Below are 17,787 nucleotides of genomic sequence, written 5' to 3'. Positions count from 1 at the left end.
CAATGAAAAGGAAGATCACCTACAAGATATAGAAAGTTACCTCAAAAATCAAATCTCAGGGCTGGACACAGTGGCTCACACCTGTAATCCCAGCACTTTGGGAGGCCAAGGTGGGCAGATCACTTGAGGTCAGGAGTTCAAGACTAGCTGGGCCAACATGGCGAAATTTTGTCTCTACCAAAAATACAAAACTCAGCTGGGTGTGGTGGTGCACTCCTGTAGTCCCAGCTACTAGGGAGGCTGAGGCAAAAGAATCGCTTGAACCCAGGAGGCAGAGGTTGCAGTGAGCCAAGATTGCACCACTGCACTCAAGCCTGGGCAACAGAGCAAGACTCCACCTCAAAAACACAAAACAAATCTAAGAATTATGTGTGTTCAAGAGGGAGTTGGGCAAGAGCAAGAGGTAGAAAGCTTATTCAGAGAAATAATAACAGAAAAATTTCCAAAACAGAAAGAGATAAATATCCAGGTACAGGAAGGTCAGAGAACACCAAACAGATTTAACCTTAGTAAGACTACCCCAAGGCATGTAATAATCAAACTCAAAGGACAAAGAGAGGATCCCAAAAGCAGCAAAAAGAAACAAATAACATATGAAGGAGCTCCAATTTTTCTGGCAACAGACTTCTCAACAAAAACCATACAGGCCAGGAGGAAATGGGACATTTTCAAAGTGCTGTTAGAAAAAGAAAAAAAAAAAACTGCTATCCAAGAATACTGTATTCTGCAAAGCTATCTTTCAAATATAGAGAAGAGATAAAATCCTTCCCAGAAAAATGTTCACAGAATTCAGCACCAGCCCCATCTTACAGGAAATGCTAAAGGGAGTTCTTCAATCTGAGAGGTAAAAACACTAAGTTGCAAATAGAAAATATTTGAAAGTTTAAAACCCAGTGGTAAAATTAAGTATGTGGGCAAACCCAGAATACTCTAATACTGTAACTGTGGTGTGCAATCTACTAACAGCTTTAATATGAAGCCCAAAAGACATATCTATGAAAAACAATAATAGTTACATCAACCTGTTAAAATTAAACAACTTGCTTCCAAATGACCAATTAAGAAATGAACAAATGAAGAAATTACTGAAACAAGAAATTAAGAAAGAAATGTAAGAATTTCTTGAAACAAATGAAAGTACAAATACAACATACCAAAATCTATAGGATACAGCAATAACAGTAGTAAGAGGAAAGTTCATGGAAATAAACATCTATATCAAAAAGTAGAAAGACTTCAAATAAACAACCTAACAATGCCCCTGAAGGAACTAGAAAGGAACTAGAAGGAACTAGAAAAACAAGAAAAAACCAAACCCCAAATTAGTAGAAGAACAGAAGTAGTAAATATCAGAGCAGAACTAAATAAAATGGAGACCAAATATATATACACACACACATATATATATAAAATGAAATTGTTTTTTTGAAAAGATAAAATCGACAAACTTTTAGCCAGACTAATTCAGAAGAGAAGACCCAAATAAATAAAATCAGAAATGAAAAGGAGACATAACAACTGAGACCACAGAAATACAAGGAATCATTAGAGACTAATGTGAACGAGTATTCACCAACAAATCAGAAAACCGAGAAGAAATGGAAAAATTCCTGGACACATAAAACATGCCAAGATTGAAGAAATTAAAAACCTCACCAAACCAATGATGAATAATGAGAGTGAAGCCATAATAAAAAATCTCCCATCAAAGAAAAGCCCAGGATCTAATGGATTCACTGCTGAATTCTACCAAACATTGAAAGAAAAACTAATACCAATTCTACTCAAACTCTTTTTAAAAATTGAGGAGGGAATACATCTAAACTCATTCTAAGAGGCCACCATTACCTTGACACCAAAACCAGATAAGGACCCACACACAAAAATGAAAACTACAGGCCAATATCCCTAATAAACCTCAAACCCAAAAATGCTCAATAAAATACTATCAAACTGAATTCAACAACATTTAAAGATCATGCATGCTGGGTATGCATGCTGGCTCACGCCTGTAATCCCAGCATGTTGGGAGGCCAAGGCAGGAGGATTGCTTGAGCACAGGAGTAACTCAAGGAGCCTGTGTAACATAGTGAGACCCTATCTCTACCAAACATAAAGTAAAATATATTATCTGGGCTTGGTGGCATGCATCTGTAGTCCCAGCTACTCAGGAGGCTGAGGCAGGAGGATCATTTGAGCCTGGGGGGTTGAGGCTGCAGTGACCCATGATCATGCCACTGTACTCCAGTATGGGTGATAAAGTGAGGTGCTGTCTCAAAAAAAAAATCATTCACTATGATCAAGTGGAATTCATCCAAGGGATGCAAGGATGGTTCGACATATGCAAATCAATGAATGGGATACATCACATTAACAGAACCCAGAACAAAAACCATATGATCGTTCCAATACATGCTCGAAAAACATTCAATAAAATATTCATCCCTTTATGATAAAAACCTTCAACGAACTGAATATAGAAAAAACATCTCAAAATAATAAGGGCCATAGATGAGAAACCCATAGTTAACATTATACTGAATAAGGAAAAATTGAAACCCTTTCCTCTAAGATCTGGAAAAAGACAAGGATGTCCACTTTCATTACTTTTAGCCAACATAATACTGGAAGTCCTAGCAAGAGCAATTAGGCAAGAGAAAGAAATAAAGGGCTTCCAAATTGGAAAGGAAGAAGTCAAATTAGCCTTATTTGCAGATAACATGATCTTTTACTTAGAAAAACCTAAAGATTCCACAAAAAAACCTGTTAGAAGTAGTAAATGAATTCAGTAAAGTTGCAGGATACAAAATCAACACACAAAAATCAGTTGTATTTATATATGCTAAAAGCAAACAATCTGAAAAAGAAATCAAGAAACCAATCCCATTTATAATAGCTACAAAGAGTATAAAATACCTAGGAATCAGTTTAACCAATGAAGTGAAAAATCTATGTAAGTAAACTATAAAACACTGATGAAAGAAATTTAAGATTTCATGGATTGGAATAATTAATATTATTAAAATGTCCATACTGCCCAAAGTGATCTACAAATTCAATACAACCCCTATCAAAATACCAATGACATTCTTTACAGAAATAAAAAAAAATCCTAAAATTTGTATGAAGCCATTCAAGATTCAAAATAGCCAGAGCAATCCTGAGTGAAAAGAACAAAGCTGGAGACATCATACTACTTGATTTCAAAATATATTACAAAGCTATAGTAACCAAAACAGAAGGGTACTGGCATAACAAAAGACACATAGACCAATGGCACAGAATACAGAACCCAGAAATAAATCCACATGTTTAGAGCCAACTCATTTTCAACAGAAGTACCAAGGACATACAATGGGGAGAAGAGAGTCTCTTCAATAAAATGTGCTGGGAAAAATGGATAAGCATATGCAGAAGGATGAAGCTAACCTCTATATCTTACCATATATAAACATCAACTCAAGATGAATTAAAGGCTTAAATCTAAGACCTGAAACTATGAAACTACTAGAAGAAAACGTTTCAGGACATTGATTTGGGCAAAGATTTTTTGGTAAGACCACAAAAGTACAGGGAACCAAAGAAAAAATAGGCAAACAGAATTACATTGAGCTAACAAGCTTCTGCATAGCAAAGGAAACACTCGACAAACGGAAGAGACAACCCATAGAATGAGAGAAAATATTTGCAAACTACTTGTCTGACACGAGATTAATAACCAGAATATATCAGGAACTCAAACAACTGAATAGCAAAAAACCCCAAATAATCCAATTTTAAAATAAGCAAAAGATCTGAATAGACATTTCTCAAAAGAAGACATACAAATAGCTAACAGGTATACGAAAAAATGTTCAACATCCAAAATCATCAGGAAAATACAAATCAAAATCACAATGAGGTATCTCACTTCAGTTTTTTTTTTAATCAAAAAGACAGGGAATAACATATGCTGGTAAGGATGTGGAGAAAGGGGAACACTTGTGCACTGTTGGTGGAAATGTAAATTAGCACAGCCTCTATGGGAACTATATGGAAGTTTCTCAAAACTAGACCTACCATATGATCCAGAAATTCCACTACTGGGTATATATCCAAAAGAAAGGAAATTAGTATATCAAAGAGATATTTGTATTCTCATGTTTACTGAAGCACTATTCACAATAGACAAAACATGGAATCAACCCAAGTGTCCATCAATGAGATGAATGGATTAAAAAATGTGGCATATATACACAATGGAATATTATTCAGCCATAAAAAAAATGAAATCCTATCATTTGCAGCAACATGGATGGAACTGGAGGTCACTATGCTAAGTGAAATAAGCCAAGCACAGAAAAACAAATATCGCATGTTCTCATTTATATGTGGGAGCTAAAAAAAAAGTGGATCTTATGAAGATGAAAAGTAGGTTGGTGGTTACCAGAGGTAAGGAAGGTGGGAGGGGATGGAGAGAGATTGCCTTTTTTTCCCTGTTTTAGTTTGGAACGCTAGAGTGGATTAGTCACTTTAGACCATCATGAGACAGGTTAGCTTTACCCTACTGTTGATGTGTTGTTGCCATGGTAATCCTGCTCAGTATAAAAGGAACCACAGTTTCAGACATTTGTTGTATGTGCTTGGCTGAGGAGCCAATGGGGTGAAGTTTCCTAGGTGCAGCCCATGATACTATTTTTCCCTCCTAGGCCTCTGAGCCTATGATGGGAGGGGCTGCTGAGAAGGTCTCCGACATGTCCTGGAGACATTTTCCCCATAGTTTTGTTGATTAACATTCAGCTCCTTGTGACTTATGCAAATTTCTGCAGCTGGGTTGAATTTCTCTCCAGAAAATGGGTTTTTCTTTTCTATTGCATCGTCAGGCTGCAAATTTTCCAAACTTTCATGCTCTGCTTCCTCTTAAATGCTTTGCTGCTTAGAAATTTCCTCCACCAGATACCCTAAATCATCTCTCAAGTTCAAAGTTCCACAGATCCCATAATTTATAAAGGAAAGAGGTTTAATTGACTCACAGTTCTGCATGGCTGGGGAGGCCTCAGGAAACTTACAATCATGGTGGAAGGGGAAGCAAACATGTCCTTCTTCACAAGGCAGCAGGAGAGAAGTGCTGAGTGAAGGGGAAAAGCCCCTTATAAAACCATCAGATTTCATGAGAACTCACTCACTAGCATAAGAATAACCCCCATGATTCAGTTACCTCCCACTGGGTCCCTCCCACGATGTGTGGCGATTATGGGAACTACAATTCAAATGAGATTTGGGTGGCGACACAGCCAAACCATATCGACCTATATTCAAATTCACCAGTTCTTTCCTCAGCTATGTCCAGTCTGCTGATAAGCCCATTGAAAGAATTCTTCATTTCTGATACGGTGTTTTTAATTTCTAGCCTTTCCATTTCACTTTTTAAGTAATTTTCCTCTTTCTGCTGAAATTCTCTATATATATTCATGCATATTGTTCACCTTTTCCACTAGCTTTATAAGCATATTAATCCTAGCCCAATATATGGGTCATTTCTGAATCTGGTTCTGTTTTACCTCTTGATTTTTTTCTCCTCTCTGCTTTTTTGGGTGTCTTTTAATTTTTGATCAAATGATGGATATCACATGTAGGAGAATAGTAACGACTGAGGTAAATAATATTAATGTCCAGAAATAAACATGCCTCTTCTGTCCAGTCAATAATGTGGGTAGTTGAGTCAATCTAGTCAGGAGTTGTGCTGAATTTGGGTTTTGTTGTTGTTATCCTTGCCTTCACTCTGTACCACAGGCTTCATTCAGATTCCTCTAGCAGGGGGTTACTATTGCATTGTTTTAGTGTGGAACCTAGAGTGCTGGGGAGTTTTTCTCAGTGTCCCTCACTCAGCTTTTAGCAGTGTTTGCATGCCTGTGTTACAGAGAGGTCTCTCCCCACACTCTTTTTCCTCCTCACTAGTTGACTGGTGTTGTCACTGGTGCTTGGCTTGTAGTGGGGAAAAGGGGTTTTTCACACTCCTGGTCCTGCCTTGGTTTTAGGCAGGCCCTGTGCACCTGAACCTTAGATGTGGGGCTTTCCCAGTAGTCCTGACACTTTCCCATTGCAGCCAAATCCTTCCTTTATCTGTGGTGAGTCTTGAGTGAGAGAGGGTTTCCCAGCAGTAGCCAACTTCAATTTTCTATCGGTTCAGGACACAGAGCCCTAGTGTTTCCTGCTCCTGCTGCTCCCCAAAGGGCAGAAGGTTTGTGCTTCTAACTCTTCTCCAGAAGCAGGGGGTCTTTGCCAGGATCCTGTTGGTGGTAAAGCTTCCTGCCCTTCCCCCAGTGGATAAGGTTTCATACAGAAGCAAAGTTTGGAGAGGTTAAGTGGAATTTCATGATTGTCCCCCTGTGACAGAACTATCACCTCCTAACATTCTTGTTATCTCCGGAAAAATATTTATTGCTTATAGAGAGAAATGTGGTGTTTCAATATAGCTTCTTTACAGATATTTACTAAGGATCTGTGATATAAATAGCACTTTAAATATTTAGTACATTGCTGCCTGCCCTTTTGTTTCTCCACCAGATATATCTGCAGGAAAATACATTCATCATTCAACAACCCACCTGTTTATTTTAGCTACTTTCCATAGTGCCATCCAAAATTAAACCAAATCAAAATGAATGTGGTTAGGTACAAAAGCTGTCTTGCAAGAAGCAAGTGCACACCGCACCTGGGAATACAGGAAAGAATTGGATCAGGGCTCTGCTGTTTCTCTGAAGACAGGCTTCACTCAAGTAATGATGGTTTATTTTTAAAAACCATCCCTCTGAAGAGTCCCTTACAAGGAAATTTCTTAACTTTTTAAAAGCCATACATGGTGTACACATGGTGCCAAGTGCTTAAGGGCAGTTGGTTAAACCTTTCTTTGAGGGCAAGGAAAGCCTAGTCCATCCTACTCAGACTTTTAGGAAAAATGAGGCTTATCTATTTTTAACAGGATAATTTCTGTTACTTTGGGTTCTCTAAGATATCTCACCAAAAGAACAGAATTAGAGAAGACTGTCCTAGTTAAGTATGGAATATTGAGTCAAATTAATGGGTTCCAGGTCCTGTGGAGGGAATGTTCTTTAAAATATATATATATCTCCTAATTATCAGTATTAAGATCATTCGGGTTATATGTTAATTTAAAAATATATCTATTACATTAAGAAACTTTTTTTTAACATAAGGTAATTTTAAGAGAACCTTGTCATGTTGGTGAAGGAACATTTTACGAGCCCCTCTGTACTCTGAAATGCCGTGTCCGAGATTAGACATACAAGTCAGTGTTATTTAAGCGGCCAAATTTCCAATTTGTTATTGCTTGTTACCAAATGAAAGTAAAAAGATAAACAGAAAGGTAAAATAAAGAAACTGGCTTTTATGTATTTTATTCACAAAAAGGGCGTTTGCCGAAGGACCTTCCCATTCACGGGCTGTCACTCACAGGTGCTCGGAGAATTCAGCCTCCAAATCCGCAGGTCACAGGTCAGCCAAGTTTTAAGAAACACTCCGGGTTAGCGACTCTTCCTCTCTGCAACTCCCACCCCTGCGCCGAGGGCAGCGGGACACTGCCGGGCGGTCCCCAGGGGAAGATGAGGCCCTGGACGCCCCGCGTGCGCTGGAGGCCCGGAGGCCGAGGCCGAGGCCGGGAGCATGCCAGCGGGGTCGCGCCACCGAAAGCTCCTCCGGCCTGGGCCCGCCGTGCCCCGAGGCCGCGGGCGGAGGCTGGAGCAACGAGCCCAACTCTCCCTCCACCCCGGGGAGGCGGGGTCTCCGCCTTTCCCGCGTTCGGGCCTCACCGCCCCCTCCGCCTTCTCTGAGCCCCCGCGCCACTTCCGCTCCTCGCGGCGGAGCCGGTCCCCTAGGGCTCGGGTCGCACGGACCTGACCCCTAACGAAATGCGGCCGCGCCAGGGGCGGTGGTGGCTGCTGCTCTGGCTGCCGCCCCTGGCCACACTGCCCGTGCGCGGGGAGGCGGCGGCGGCAGAGTTATCAGGTAACCCGGGACCGGCGGCGGCGGCGCGCGCGTGCGTGCTCGCTCCCCGGCTTCGCGGCTGCCCTGAGGGCGCGCTCTTTGGCCCGGGCGGCACCGCGAGGCCCACTGGGGCGGGCGCTCCCTTTTCTCGCTTTGGGGTCTCCCGGGCAGGCCCCGCCCGCCCTTCCTGTCTTATTGGGCTTCCGTAGTCTCTCGCCTGGCAGTTGGACATTTTGTAATTTTAGAATTAGAAGCAACCGCGCGATCCAGTCGCCCAATTCCCTCGTTTTACAGAAGCAACCGAAACTCAGAGAGGTTTTGATTTGCCCAGGGTCACACAGCTTGTCACTGGCACAGCTGACCCTAGTCTCCAGACTTTCAGCACACGGCCTTTTGTACAGTACATCAATGCGTGTTGAAATCCTTGTTATTTCACTATCTCGCATTCCTTTGGTCTCAAGACTAGAGAAGGTAACAGCTTCAGCTTCAGAATCGGAGCGAAAATTCTTCTGCCCCTGACTGGCTGTTGTGACCTTGAGCGAGTAAACATAACGGTCCCACGTGAGCGGCAGGTAATGACGCCTCACAAGGTTCTTGTGGTGTTCGTGTGCACAATGCCTGGCACACAGGAAGCAAGAACTGGTAGCGGCTGCTAGCTTTAGGGGCTCGCCACGGAGTGGGCTTAAGATGCTGGCACACTGGGGAAGGATCTGGGAAGGACACCTGGGGAAGTCAGAAACCTAGAGTTCCAACTCCAGACCTGCCGCTAACTTACCATGAGCTTCACATTTCTGTTTCTTTTTTTTTTCCCCCTCATAAAATCTTTTAAAAGATTTCCTGGGTGCACTGTCTACCAACTTCCCTTCCTTGCTTTGGCTACCCTGGTTTCAAGGGAGGCTGCCAAGTGTATTCTTTTAGCTGGGCATGGCCCTCCCTCCGGTTATACCGCGGTTTTTTATCTAAGGATGAATGAGAGACTGGATGTTGATGAGGTCATTATCAGATTCTGCCACAGCTCCCAACTGAGGGAATCTTGCAGTGAGTTATATGTTGGGGAAGTGTTGGATTCCAGTTTTCATTGAAGAGAAATTTTTTTGAGTGTTCAGTATGTGCTAGGCAGTGTTATAAGTGCTTTAACTGCAGTATCTATCATATTTAATACCCATAGAAGCCCTATGCGGGAAAGCACCATTTTATACCCATTTTACAGATGAGAAAACAAGGGCTTAGTAGTAAGAAATACAACAATTTTATGCTGGTGAAAAAATAAAACACAAATCTGTCTAAGCAGGAAGGTTTCTGGGCATGGCAACAGCGAGAAAATCAGAAGTAGCCTTAGACCAGCACCCAGCACCTTGGGTTCTAGACCACTCATTCCTTCAGCCACAACTTGTGGTATAACCTTGGTCCAGGCACAGAGTCTTTATGGACCGTAGTTTTCTCTTGAGTAAAATGAAGATGTTTTTACTGAAGAGTTTCCAGTATTTTCCTCACCTCAGTGAACCTGGTGTTTTTAAAGTTTTTATGTTACCGCATTTAGTATAATAGTAACAGCCTGCTTCTCTGCTTTGTTAATCAAAGACACACATAAATACTTATTGGAGCTTCTGTTCTGCCTGAGACATGCAGGATGCCCACTGACTTGATAAAACTAGTCCACAGCTAAGAAGAATGGCAACTTTTGTAGCCTTAGAGGGATGCCTGCCATTCCGGTAGGCTTTCCAATACGGACTGTGAAGCGCCCAGCATCTGGTAGTGTGCCAGTGACACTGTTGGCAGCCCTGGATTAGACTAGGCTTAAGAACCATAGCTGCTCTTTAAAAGTCTATGGTTTCTTGAGGACCCTGAGAGGAAACAGCTGGTACTTCCTTTAAGCGAGGGGCTTGGATTAGTGATACTTAAGGTGCCTTCCTGTTCTAAAATTTTGTCTTGAGTAACACACACTTCAATGGAATGGAGAACATTCAGACCAACCCCAGCTTTCTGTCACTCTATTTGGAGGAAAGTCAGAGACAGTTGACACAGGAGGAGCAGGTAGTTGTCTGACTGAGAGGAGAAACTTCAAGAGTTTCCCATAATTTTCACCCAGTTAGTGAGGTCCCTAGAAACCATGTGTTGTCCTGAGATGAAGTTCAGGCCCTGTCAGTGGCTTTCCAGGCTTAAACTGTAACAGTCCGTTTGACACCACAGCTTTAAGATTCATCTGTGAAGATTTGAACTTGAAGTTAAAGACCTGAGTGTGCATGAGTATATACTAATTCCAGTTTCATTCTCATATTCTTGGAGAAAGAAAAAGATGAATATTCAGGTTAAAAAAAACTGAGGTTAAGAGAATAGTTACCTTTATCACTTTGGTGCCTCATGTTAACACCTTTGAAAATGTGTATTTACAAAAAACAAATAGTAAGAAAAATCCTGAGTCCATTTGACTTCTCACAAGTTAAGACTTGTTGGTTTTTTGCTTTTTGTGTTTCCTACTCTTCTCCCTCCCCTTCCTTGTCCCCAAAGAAAAACAATTATAGGGAAAATGGGGAAATTTGTCATATAATTTCATAAGTATTTATATTATGATTCCATTCTAGTTTCATCTGAAGATATTTTTTTTCCCCATATGAGGGCCATGTCAGTTTTCAGGAGGAACATTGGTGAGATATTTTTGTGTTCTGCTAAGATTTGAGGTGTTTGTGCTTTTTATTTTTAGCATATTCTGTAAGTAGGTTTAAGTACTGCCTGCTCTTTTCTGATGTTTTGACTGAGTTTTTTTTTTCCGTATATATGACTCAACTCTTTAACTTAAACATATACTTACATTTAGGAAAACTAATAAATGACAAAAGTACTACAAAGGAGATAATTGAGCTTATAATTAGGTGATATGTAGCTGTCCCTTTTTTATACTAGATATGTAATTCTAAAATTAGATTAATTGAATATTCATAAATTGAGTGGTATTTAAAATGAACTAAGGAATCTATCTCATTGGTTAAGGGAACCCTGACTTTCTGAATCCTTTGGTAATGTAAATAATTAATGCCTCCCGTAGCATCTTAGACATTTGGGCACAACTATCCAGAAATATACTGTTCTCTAGAAGTCAGATTAGTTGAAAGGATCAAAGAGCCTGCTGAGGATTGCAAGAAGTTAAGGAAAATGATGCCCTTCCAGGCTTAGAAACCTGTCTTTCCATAGTAAGGATGGCATTCAGGGTTGATCCCACAGATACTCCTCAGTCCTTGAGGATTGAGGCAAACCTGGGATAGCCTAAAATTCCAGATCTTTCTCCCGATCTGATTCAGGCTTGAGGAAGTGATTACCTAGGTTATGGAGCACCTTCCAGGGTACGGACATATTAAATACCTCAGCCTCAAGTAGAAGCAGTAGCTTTCCCTCGGCAGGTATTGTTCCCTTTTGACCAAATGAATGATTATTGTTAGATTTTTTAAAATTCCTAGAAATTCTGTTTCATTTCCTGGATTGCATTGTAAGGGGATTGTTGTTGTTTTTGTTCTAATTTTTAAATGTTTATTTATTTTTGAGACTGAATTATGATCCTGGCCAATTTTTTATTTTTGGTAAAGACAGGGTTTCACCATGTTGCCCAGGCTGGTCTCAAATTCCTGGCCTTAAGGGATCCACCTGCCTTGGCCTCCCAAAGTGCTGGGATTACAGGCATGAGCCTCAGCACCTGGCCCGTTGTTGTTTTGATACGTTTCAGTTTGCCTACATCTGCTACTGGAGGTTCTATCCTAGTAGAATTAACCAGCAATAACTGGGGCCTCATGAATAAATGAAACCCGCAGACATGCAGGCAGCTTCATAGCCTTCAGTGTCAGGGCGTAATCAGCCATAGAGTTCAAATTAGCAGTCAAACTGGCTCTGTTTCCTGTTTCCATTGGACATGATTGAAACTGAGCAGTGAAATGGCTCTAGAAGAAGATTGCTAAAGGGAGGAGAGACCTAAGAAAGATACAGCCTTTATACTCAATCTAAGATTGGAAGATCTGTTCTCTCTAGAGAGAACAGTGGTCCAGCTGTGATAACAGTCTTGTGACAATCACTGTCTTTTGCCTAGTCCAAATAGCCCGTGGCTTAATGAACTGACTTGAAGCTAGGCTTGTGGCTTCTTATGGCTGAATTTGTGGTCCCTTAGATATTTAGGAATTCCTGTGTGGGTTGTTTGAGACTCATTCACCTCGGGAGAGAGGTGATAAGAAAAAAGGGCAGCCAGAGGACACCATGAAGCACTGACACTTTGTGGAATCTCATGGATTGTGTAAATTCCACATCAGCTTCACCTCAAAAGCCAGAGGCCACTCTGGAGAATTCGAGGGAAAACACTGCAGCATGCTTTTACTAGCGTGTCTATAGGCATGAACAGTCAGGACAACCTCCTTCCTTCTATGCTGTCCTTAATCTGGTTGAACACTGAGGGGAAATGCAGAACAAGTTCTTTTCCTCTAACTGGCAGATCCCTTACCCAGAATACACTGATGTATCATATATGAGTCAAACAAAAGAAGCTTAATGCCACCTATTCTTTCTGACCTCCTCTATCCAGTGAGGGGCAAGAAGATGATCCCCAGCCCAGAGGATGTTAAGGGTTACAGTACTCAACCCTCTAGCTATGGATGTATTGGCCATGGGGTAGGGCAAGGGGGAAGTGCAGCCTGTGGCTTCCAGACTGGCCCTCATGCTTTGTCAGTTCTGTAAATGGGATGGCAGTGGCACAGGCTGGCAAGGGCATCCTACTACATCAGGTGGTTTCAAGGGAGGGCCAGAGTGCACCTTCTTTTACGGTGCTGACTATTCCTGGCCAGGCTCTTACAAAGATTGGCTGGACTTCCATCGGTAGGCCACACATGCCTAAATAACCCACTAGTCCTCTTGAACCACAAGCTACACACAAAAGATAAATATTTAAGTTCTGGGGGTTACAGTAATAAACATGCAATGTCCCTGACTTCATGGAGAGACAGAGTATAAGCTAATAAATCTATATGTAATATGAAGAAAGAATAAAGCAGGTGGAAGTGGTTGAGGTTGTTTGTTTAGACAGTGGGGTCAAAGAAGGCCTTTCTGAGAAGGGAGTATTTGATAGAGTATATCAGTGATTGGAAGGGATGAGCTCTGCCAAGATCTGGGAGAAGAAGGTTGCAGCAGACTGAGGAAACTTTATGTGGGGGCTGGCTGGCATCTTGAGGACAGGAAGGCCAGCTGTGGCTGGAGCAGTGGGCTGGGAGGGAAGGTGGAGGAGGGAAGGTCATAGAGGCACTCAGGTCCCTGGAAGGGAGGGGGATTTTATTAATGGTGTAAAAGGAAACCATTGGAGGGTTTTAAGCAGGTAAATGATGGGTTCCCATTCATGTTTTTGTTTGTGTTTGTTTTTGTTTTTGTTTTGAGACAAAGTCTCACTCTGTCGCCCAGGCTGGAGTGCAGTGGTGCGATCTCAGCTCACTGCAACCTCGCCTCCCAGGTTCAAGCGAAATTACAGGCATGAGCCATTGTACCCGGGCCCAATTCTTGTTTTTAAAAAGATCTATTTGCTAATTGAAAAGTAGGTTGTAGGGGAAAACATGGTAGTTGGGGGGCGGCAATTCTGGAAGCAGGGAGACCAGCTAGATAGAAGGCTATTACATCATCCTAGTGCAAGAGGAATGTGGCTTGGGTAAGAGAGAAGCATTTATTCCTATGTTGAAACTGCAGTATACACTATACTTAAATTGCATCATCTTGCTCTTAAGAGCTCCAGGTTTGGAATGATTTAGGAGACAGTCTTAGGATCAAGTGGAAAGAACCTTATTTGAAGAGAGAATTTGGTTGCAAAACTCAGGCCCCACCAAAAGGCTATTTCCTCAGACCATTAACAAAAGGGAACTGTTCTATGAGAGTTGATTTAGCCCTTGAAGTAGCAGCACTCACTAGAAGAATTGCAGTGAGGGACCTTTGGAGGCACCCACAAGAAAAGCCCATCTAGCATTGAGCACATGGGTGGTGAAGAAAGACCGGTCTGGAAGTAAACATTCTTATCATAGTTTGGGCTGCTGGGTCCGTGTACCTGAGACTTCATGCTCTTCACCTGCCCTGCTGGAATGCACTCCCTTTCCAACGATAGGTAGGAATCACTTTTGTTTGAAGACTCCCGGTATAAAGTTATTAACTCTAGCCATGCTTAGAGACCCCCCCGAGGAGGCTGTGCAAAGGCAGAACATGACAAGGTGAATCCAGAGATCTGATCCCCACACCTCTGCTGCTTACTAACTGGGAGCATTTAATGTGTTCTCATGTCTTCTCATTGCAGTTGCTCAGGATCTTCCAGGTTATATACTACATTCCTTGACATTCTTCTTTTCTATAGGTAGCTGCCAGCCCTTTGATATCCCTGGGACTGCACTTCCCCCTATGCTGCCCTTGGCCAGAAGTCATTTGCATCTCAGATATATTCAAAAATGTGCCTCAGCATTGGTTGCTTTGTGTATTCATAGCCTTGGTTGTGAATTCTTTTTTTGGCTCTTGTGCATGGACACACCATGCAGGAGCATGTTTTTCATTTTTAGTATCCTGTATTTAACAGAGAGCCTGTAGAACAGCAGTCTTCAACCTTTTAGCAACAGGGACCAGTTTCATGGAAGACAGTTTTTCCACAGGATAGGAGTGGGGTTGGGGGTGGTTTTGGGATGAAACTGTTCCACCTCAGATCATCAGGCATTAGTTAGATTATCATAAAAAGCATGCAACCTAGATCCCTAGGTTGCTCAGTTCACAGTAAGATTCACGCTCCTATGATAATCTAATGCCACTGCTGATCTGACAGGAGGTGGAGCTCAGGTGGTAATGATCACTCGCCTCGCGCACCGCTCACCTCCTGCAGCCCTGTTCCTAACAGACCATGGACTGGTATTGGTCCTTGGCCCCAGGGTTGGGGACCTTTGCTCTAGAGGTTCCTTCTTGTGGTTTTTCCTGGCTTTTCACCTGGATTCTTGTATTTGTATCTTGGACTCTCAAACTCTGTAAATTTCTTGATATATTTAGAAACATATGCATTTTATGATAATGTGAAGAGTAAAGATGACTGATTTGACTATCACAGTTGAATACATTGGGTCCTTGTGTAATTTTGCTGCTTCGTGTGGCCACCAGAAAACCCTCCCTTTTATGGAGTTGTGTTCTGGGAGATGGCGAGCATTCCCAGGATCCTTTCCCCAAGTCTGTCTTCACTTTTCTCCAACTTAATGCTAAGGATATTTCAGGCCAGGACCAGGGACTTGTGTGAGCATATTCAGTATTATTCCCTACATGGATGTGATTGTTTACTAGTAGTTACTGGTTACTCAGTCCTTCCCCAACTTTGGTGTAGCAAGTTGTTCTAGCTTCATTTCAGGTTTTTCAGGAGGAACAACTGACCACACTTTCCTTAAAGGAGTCAGGGGTTGGACATAAAGCCCATTTCTTTGTGTACCCATAAGTGTTCCTTGTTCCTGTTTCCTAAAGAACAGATGTGGAGGTGACACTCTATCTTGAATCCGGAAGAACTTACGACTTTCATTCCACTTCATTTCAAATCCAAATACAGCAACGACCACAGAAGAAAATGAACATCATTACTTTCTAGTTTTCTTGTGGCATTTTACATTAGCCCTCTGTAACACAGAGGGTTAATATATATCTCTCTTTCTCTCAGTTATGTTGAGTTGTATTATACATTATATATAACATACATATATATTTAGGTATCTACATCTGTCTCCAGCCAAATTTCTCCTTGCTGGAGATGTGAAGATCTGTCCATCTTCACAGAATCCCACCAGTGAAAACTCAGTATATCCGAAATTGAACTCACCCCCACTTCCCTGTACAAACTTGCTTTTTTTCTAGTATTTCTTATCTGAGTAAAGGGCCTCACTATCTCTCCGCTTATCAGAAACCTTTACATCATCTTCTTGTTTTCCTTGATAAAATGAATCTGTAAAGCCTGTTGATTTAATTTCCTAATCTGTTATTTCTCCCGCCTCTCTTAGTCCATTTCTTGTTTAGATTGCTTCAGTGGCCTCCTTAGTGGTTCTTCTGCTTTCAGTTTTGTTCTTTAATATTGCACACTACTTACAGAATATTCTTTCTAAAATACAAATGTGTTTCTGTCACTTCCTTATTGAGCTGGTATTTCCTGTTTGTTGCTGTAGATCTATTCTCAGCCCTTCTCTTCCCCGCTTAGTGCCTGGAAGCTAACCTCTGTGGACTGCATTATATGGGCTTCATTGCCCTCTGTCTTCCTGTTGGGTTTGGCTGATTCAGGGCACTGAGGGGACAGCAGGAGAGACAGGTGGAGGTACCCATACCTTCACCCTGCATTCCACGGGAGTCCTGGCAGTGACTGCATTCCTTTAGACTACTGTCTTCCCAGTTCCAATGACTCCAGTAACATGGGATCCTCCTTGCCATTTTGGGACTTGGGCTGCTAAAAGCTTCCTGCTCTTGTTGGTGCCTAGGAACTTCATAGTGCCTTATTGTTAGTGCCTTATTGTTAGTGCCTTAACCCTGTCCATATCTTTACTGAACTATTTTCAGTTAAATCCTTTTGAGTGTCAATAGTTTCTTGCTGAGACTGATACTTACCTAAAATCCTCCAATGCTCTGCTTTCAAGATGGAGTCCACATGGTATAGTAGTAGCCATGGTTTACCACTCCAGCTACAGGTGTTCAAATGTCTTCTTGTATCCCTATACCTTCCATCCATGCTCCCTTACCAGGATAAGAATCCAATATCTCTAAACTGAATTAATTCCATAATTTATCTCATTTTCATGATTCTGTACGTACTTGCTGGTTCTGCCCACCCCCACTCCCACCTCCTAGTTTCTGTCTTATTGCCTCTACCTGGCCCTTCAGCCCTTTACTCATATTTTTGTCTTTTCTGGGAAGGTGCCCATAATTCTGCCTTCTGCTTCAGAATTGAAGAAGTACTTGTTCTCTGTGCTCTTATAGTGCCCTCCAATGTCATAAATATTGACACTTGGGCTATAGTATTTTCTATCTGTCTCCTCCTTGGTTGGAAACACTGAAGGACTATAATTATCATATAGGAGAATTTATTGGCCATAGAACGTTAAAACTGCTACTGTTACCTCCCTGCAAACTTTTTTTAAAAAAGATTCTGGGCAATTAAACAGTTAGAAAATGTATTCCCTTTTCCATCTCTCAGTTCGTAGGTGTAAAGCTTTGAAGGAAAAAGATATAATTAGAACGTCTGAGTCAGACTGTTACTGCTACAATCAAAATTCCCAAGTGGAGTGGAAATACATATGGTCAACTATGCAGGTAAGGGCCTACTTTTAAATCATGTCTTAGGGACAGAGAATTACCATGTCCTGGGGACAGGAAATGTACCATTTCAGGAATAGAAAGTATTTTTGGTATGACACAGATCTGTGTATCACTATGAAAGCTGACTTGAGGATCACACACAGTGGTTCAATGGGTGAGCAGTGTGAGAAGAGGACACTAACTCCTTCATATTCTCCCTCAGCCCCTCCCAAGCCACTCCCAATGAATATACTATCTAAATGTATACAGCATGCCTGCTGTTCAGGCAGTCTTAAGACAACATGTTCCTCCTACTTTCCACAATTGCTATCCAAAGCCCCTCCAAATAGAAATTCTGGAATAACCACTTATCCCAAATATGGCCAAGATAGCAGTTGCTCTTAATTGCCTAGTACTTTCCTTCATTCAGCATTTAACAAGTATTTATTGAGTACCTGCCTTATAAGTGCCAGGAACTATTTCTAGGCTCCTAGGATACATCAGTGA

The 17,787-nt window shown here is 41.7% G+C and overlaps 1 protein-coding gene and 1 long non-coding RNA gene across 8 annotated transcripts in view; one reads left to right on the top strand and one right to left on the bottom strand.

Moving 5' to 3' along the window:
* Nucleotides 1-7,590, bottom strand: part of LOC134728742 (uncharacterized) — a 35,205-nt gene extending 27,615 nt beyond the window's left edge. The window contains exon 1 of the long non-coding RNA XR_010109529.1: nucleotides 7,454-7,590. This is a non-coding gene — a long non-coding RNA (uncharacterized LOC134728742). The remainder of the gene's footprint in view (nucleotides 1-7,453) is intronic.
* Nucleotides 7,591-7,827: 237 nt separating this feature from the next.
* The window catches only part of NEMP2 (nuclear envelope integral membrane protein 2), a 44,432-nt gene continuing 34,472 nt past the window's right edge, over nucleotides 7,828-17,787 (top strand). For 2 of the 7 annotated variants that reach the window (XM_055108895.2, XM_055108894.2), the window contains exons 1-3: nucleotides 8,562-9,021; nucleotides 10,566-10,628; nucleotides 17,180-17,295. In XM_055108895.2, coding sequence (XP_054964870.1) covers nucleotides 8,760-9,021; nucleotides 10,566-10,628; nucleotides 17,180-17,295 — 441 coding nt within the window. In that variant the 5' untranslated portion in view covers nucleotides 8,562-8,759. Of the gene's footprint in view, nucleotides 8,005-8,546; nucleotides 9,022-10,565; nucleotides 10,629-17,179; nucleotides 17,296-17,787 lie in introns of those variants that run through there. The other 5 variants (XM_055108896.2, XM_034954684.3, XM_063595498.1 and 2 more) reach the window with 5 other exon arrangements.

Source organism: Pan paniscus, chromosome 13 (assembly GCF_029289425.2).
Source record: "Pan paniscus chromosome 13, NHGRI_mPanPan1-v2.0_pri, whole genome shotgun sequence".
In the NCBI taxonomy this organism is placed as follows: domain Eukaryota; kingdom Metazoa; phylum Chordata; class Mammalia; order Primates; family Hominidae; genus Pan; species Pan paniscus.
Note: the sequence above shows the minus strand (reverse complement) of the source record. Positions and strands in the feature narration are given on the sequence as shown.